This window comes from Glycine soja, chromosome 1, assembly GCF_004193775.1.
Source record: "Glycine soja cultivar W05 chromosome 1, ASM419377v2, whole genome shotgun sequence".
Classification (NCBI taxonomy): domain Eukaryota; kingdom Viridiplantae; phylum Streptophyta; class Magnoliopsida; order Fabales; family Fabaceae; genus Glycine; species Glycine soja.
The window spans coordinates 7,174,139-7,178,568 of NC_041002.1; the positions used below are offsets into that span (position 1 = coordinate 7,174,139).

At 34.3% G+C, this 4,430-nt stretch overlaps 1 protein-coding gene across 5 annotated transcripts; it reads right to left on the reverse strand.

Annotated features, from left to right (window-relative positions):
- Positions 1 to 493: 493 nt before the first annotated feature.
- Positions 494 to 4,174, reverse strand: LOC114411808 (clp protease adapter protein ClpF, chloroplastic-like). Of its 5 annotated transcripts, none has more exons than XM_028375523.1 (8): positions 4,103 to 4,174; positions 3,366 to 3,770; positions 3,191 to 3,250; positions 2,775 to 2,869; positions 2,477 to 2,649; positions 2,024 to 2,136; positions 1,413 to 1,458; positions 494 to 1,160 (listed from the first exon to the last, which is right to left on the reverse strand). In XM_028375523.1, the coding sequence occupies exons 2-8, from the start codon at positions 3,606 to 3,608 to the stop codon at positions 955 to 957; spliced, it is 936 nt and encodes a 311-aa protein (XP_028231324.1). In that variant the 5' UTR covers positions 3,609 to 3,770; positions 4,103 to 4,174; the 3' UTR covers positions 494 to 954. The 5 variants fall into 5 exon arrangements, with proteins under 5 accessions (XP_028231324.1, XP_028231316.1, XP_028231350.1 ...); XM_028375515.1 differs by having other exon boundaries at positions 3,846 to 4,167; XM_028375549.1 differs by having other exon boundaries at positions 494 to 1,038; positions 1,122 to 1,160; positions 3,366 to 4,167.
- Between the last annotated feature and the right edge of the window lie 256 nt (positions 4,175 to 4,430).

Sequence of the window (4,430 nt, forward strand, 5' to 3'; positions counted from 1 at the left end):
TAGTCAGTATACATGGCCTTTGCATACTTCCTCCAACTATGTATCCAAAAAGGAAAATTTTGTCATCCAAAGGCAGAGATCATGTGCAAGAGTGCCGCAGTAGCTTAAGTAGAAAAACACATGAATTGGGTGGATTTTTTTACGTTTGAAATTAATTGAGTTTGTGCTTATAATAACTTGTAATTGGATCCTAACAGATTGTCATCTCAAGGATTATCTAACGAACTACTACATTCAAAGCACAGGCAGATTCTACAGTATATTCTATGGGTATACTGTATACTAATTGCGGAGAATAACAGTATTTAATGTTCTGCAATCAGTAACAAGTAACAACTATATATATATCTATACTGATTTCTTTAGAACACACAATAATAACTAACACTCAGTTCTTAGTTTCATTTTACAAAGTATGAGACTTAAGCCTAGATTAGAAGCATGAGATTCTAGTATAAGTAAGGTCTTGAGATTCTAGTATCGCATTGAGATGATCATCATCACAACTTTGAAAGGCTGGGATTATAGTAAAATATGCTCGATTATAAAGACAAATTCTCCCATTTCAGGAGCTAATTTTTTTCTGAACAACACTATATTACATGTATATGAGGTAGGGTTAGGTGGGTAATCAGTATCTTCACGACAATGATAAAGGCATGGAATATGAAAACTCATACAACAGACTATAACATGTGAATATGCGAGTGATCACACAAGAAGGCAATCATCATTGCGCATGCAACACAAGGAATGTTTTCTTGTCTTTAAGTTTTCCTGCAAAGCCGATCAACTGATTCATCAAATATATCGTCAGAAGACTTTCAACCTCTCAATCCCCAACCAAATTGAACAGTATATAGTCTCACTGGTAATTTAAGCTTTGCCTCCGTCTTCATTCATCATTTGGTGGGTCAATGGGTATTTCATGCCTTGGTTTATTGTACTTCTCCCTTAGTTGCTTAATTGGGATGAAATCTCCTGCTGAATCCATTCCATAGAATAGAAAAGAGATGTAGGGATGATCGAATCTTCCCTGGGCACCAGTAAAAGCGCAAATTCAATGATAGAAATAATAGCATAGTGTATGTCTTTCAAGTATAGATCTAATCTATTCAACATGTCTGGTTTATCAGGTGTTAAAAGATTCTCCTCTGGAACTGAAAAAATAAAAGAGAAAAATCAATCTGCAAGTTATTTGTTTTCAGCAAGAAACCAAGAAGATGATGGAAATTGATACCACAGAAAATAAGCATATCAAAGCAGTTAGTCCACTTGTAAGTCAAATCTTTCGATAAGCAATGGTGTATAAATAACAAAATATTTGTTCATGAGGAAGAGTGGTAATAAATACCATTAAATCTAATACAAGCAAACATATAAGCCTAAGGAATTAAGTAATCAAGCTTTACCATATGCCACCAATAGATTTGGTTCAGCATGTACATCAACAAGAACCTAGACATTAAAAAAGGAAACAATTAAATGCCAGCAGTAGCACATTTCTTAACCAAAGCCAAACTCAACCATTAACAAAATAAAATAAACTAATATGGCCATAGATCAACAAACAACAAATACATTTCCAACAACCGCATTGTCTTGCATGCAAGTAATCATGAAAATGATGTTTTATCCAAAATGTCCACTCAGTATGAAGAGAAACAATTTAAAGAAGCACATGGTCCTCCCATCAACTTGATGCAGCCTATCAAATGATAACGGAGACCATCAAAGTCAACCTTATAATAACATAGAGACGACAATTAGTGGTGAAATCTCTTGCATTAAAATTTCCACATGTTATTGCTTAATTAATAATGCCTAAGCAGTATTTGTATTGCAGGATCTATTATTCTACAGGTTGAAGTTGAACTACAATAATTAATAAGAATTGAAGAGTACAAGATGAATAGGAGTTTGTAATTAGCAAGTCAAAATAAATTAATTCAAAATTAAATTTGACCTTGTAGAAAAAGAATAATTCATGCAAAGGCAATTTGTATAATGAAGTTAATAAAACCTGATAAAATGGTTGAGCGGAACCACGAGACAATTTTTTAACTTGTGCATTTTCCATCCATGAACTTGATTCACTGCATACTGGATCCATTCCACAGATGACAGCTTTATAGCCTGCAATGTATGTTAAACATTAAGCAATCAAAATGTAGGAAGTGGGAAGGGAAACATATCCTCCGCAATTCAGATATTCAACTTATCAATGCGTAAATCCATACGATAAATTTACATGGTGTTGCCAATCAGGTTCTTTCTTCCTGCACTATAGATATATTAGATTTCCATAGCCTACAAGTTGGGTTAGGCAATTATATCTCCAGAATCATACTTGCTCTATAGAAAAGCTTCAGAGTACAATCAATAAGCATCATTGTAATTGTTTGATCACATTGCATACTATAAATGCAATTAATAATGATTTTTCGTATTAATGGAAGGTGTTTCAACCACTTACCAAATTTTTTATGTCTCACTTTCTGCCCCAAGCGGAATGCATATTGTGCATTTTCATGAGCCAAAGCTTTAGCCGATGCAGCTAGAGACTCTGCTTCAAGTTTGGAAATTTCATCACGTAATTCAGCAGCCAAGGCATAATGCTCATTCTCAATAGCATTCTGGAGGTCTGAACTGCAAGGAAAACAGAATTAATCACTGTCAGATTTCAAGTTGACCCACACATATGTAAAAGGAAGAAAAAGCCAGTGACTCATCAAGAACAAGTCAGCTTGACACAAAAGATGAAGAAAACTAACTGAAGACGTATAATACTTATAGCTTTATCTTGTGCTTCACTTTTTGAAGACAATCCCCTTTTTGACTGTTGTTGCTTGATTACCTCTTCTTCAACCTTCGAAAAACAATATTTTTTCAACAAGCAGCAAGTCATTCAATGCTCCAACCCCACAAAATTTAGATAACTTGAACACACAAAAATATAGACAAATATGCATTCTTACGCTGATACACACGCTATCATTTTAAGTTATAGAGGAACCACTAGATTCATACACACAAATTCAAGGGAGACAAAAAACAGACAAAACCAAAAACCACTGATATAAACTGAAAAGCATAAATTATACTTCAAGTAAGCCTTGCAAACATAATCCACAAAATTTGGTTTAGCCATATAGGATACCAGAACAGGATGAGTGGCTCATTATCGAACCTCAGCAAGTTTGTTCCTCAGCTGCTTTGCAATGTCATACTGCTCCATATTTAAAGCATACTGGCATTCAGAAGTTCCAAACAAACGAAGCATTAAGAACTCTTCATAAATTTGAAATAAACCCTACAGGTCTACACCACTTAACTTCTTACACAAGAGTAAAAGCAGCCAAAACCTGTACTCTTGTGGCCAAGTCCAACTGAAAGAAGAAGAACATCAAGATATCCTCATTAGCACTCTCGCTGTGCTCCGAACTCACATCCAACCCTTGTTCTCCCCCTCTAAACATCCATGCTGCTTCAGCCCTGAAACCACTGTGCCTTGTTAAGAACAAGCTCTGAACAGAATTGTTCCAAACCAAGTTTCTGCCAGTGGAAGAGGTAATTTGGGATCTCTTGAATGGCTCAAAGGGTGCCATCCAAGATGGTGAGGATCCACATAACCTGCTCTTTCCACAGGTTGCCAGAGTGCTCAATGACACAACTTGCACCGTTCTTTTGAGGGAAAGCCAAAAAATTATTCCTCACTCAATGGGGTAAAACAGAAACACAAATTCACCCTTTTTCTCAAGAGAGTGTTCCTGCATTAATGAAAATTACATGAGGGGGGATTATGAAGGTTCAAAACCTTAATCTGCAAATTCAATAATTCATACCCCACTAAAAAATGAAAGTACGGATTTCATTTTTCCCTCAAAATTAGCAAAATTTTGGTCAAATTGGACTTCGACTGAACCATTTCTTATCTGGGTATAGCGAGGAAAATTAGGACTAGAAATGGAAGCCGGAAACAACATGTGGGTATCGTTTTGCTTTTCAGAAAATCAAAGATAAGCTTTGAAATTTGAATGCAATAAACTATGAGGAAAGTATTCAGTAAAAATTTCCCGGGAAATAAACAGAAAAACATTACTAAAGTGCAGAACAGAAAAACGAGTAGGACCAGATGGTTTCAAACTGCGTCGATGGCCTCACACTATCACGAGAAACCAATATAAAGAATATATATATATATATATATATATATATATATATATATATATATATATATATATATATTTAAAAAAAAAAAGAGTATGAAACGATTTGTTTAAAAGTTTGGCTTAATATGTTTTTGACAGTAGCTAATATATTATTTTTTTAGTTTACTGCGAAAAAACTTTTTATTTTATTATTTAAAATTTTCAAATTTTTACTTTTGATATGTGACGTTAGTTTAAATTCATTAAATGATGAGATGA

What these genes read in the sequence shown, in the direction of transcription:
- LOC114411808 (XM_028375523.1), bottom strand. Translation starts at nt 3,608, where the DNA reads ATGGCACCCTTTGAGCCATTCAAGAGATCCCAAATTACCTCTTCCACT. An exon ending in TGAGGAACAAACTTGCTGAG is followed by an intron (nt 2,870 to 3,190) that starts GTTCGATAATGA and finishes TGTTTTTCGAAG; the next exon opens with GTTGAAGAAGAGGTAATCAA. An exon ending in AGTGAGACATAAAAAATTTG is followed by an intron (nt 2,137 to 2,476) that starts GTAAGTGGTTGA and finishes CATACATTGCAG; the next exon opens with GCTATAAAGCTGTCATCTGT.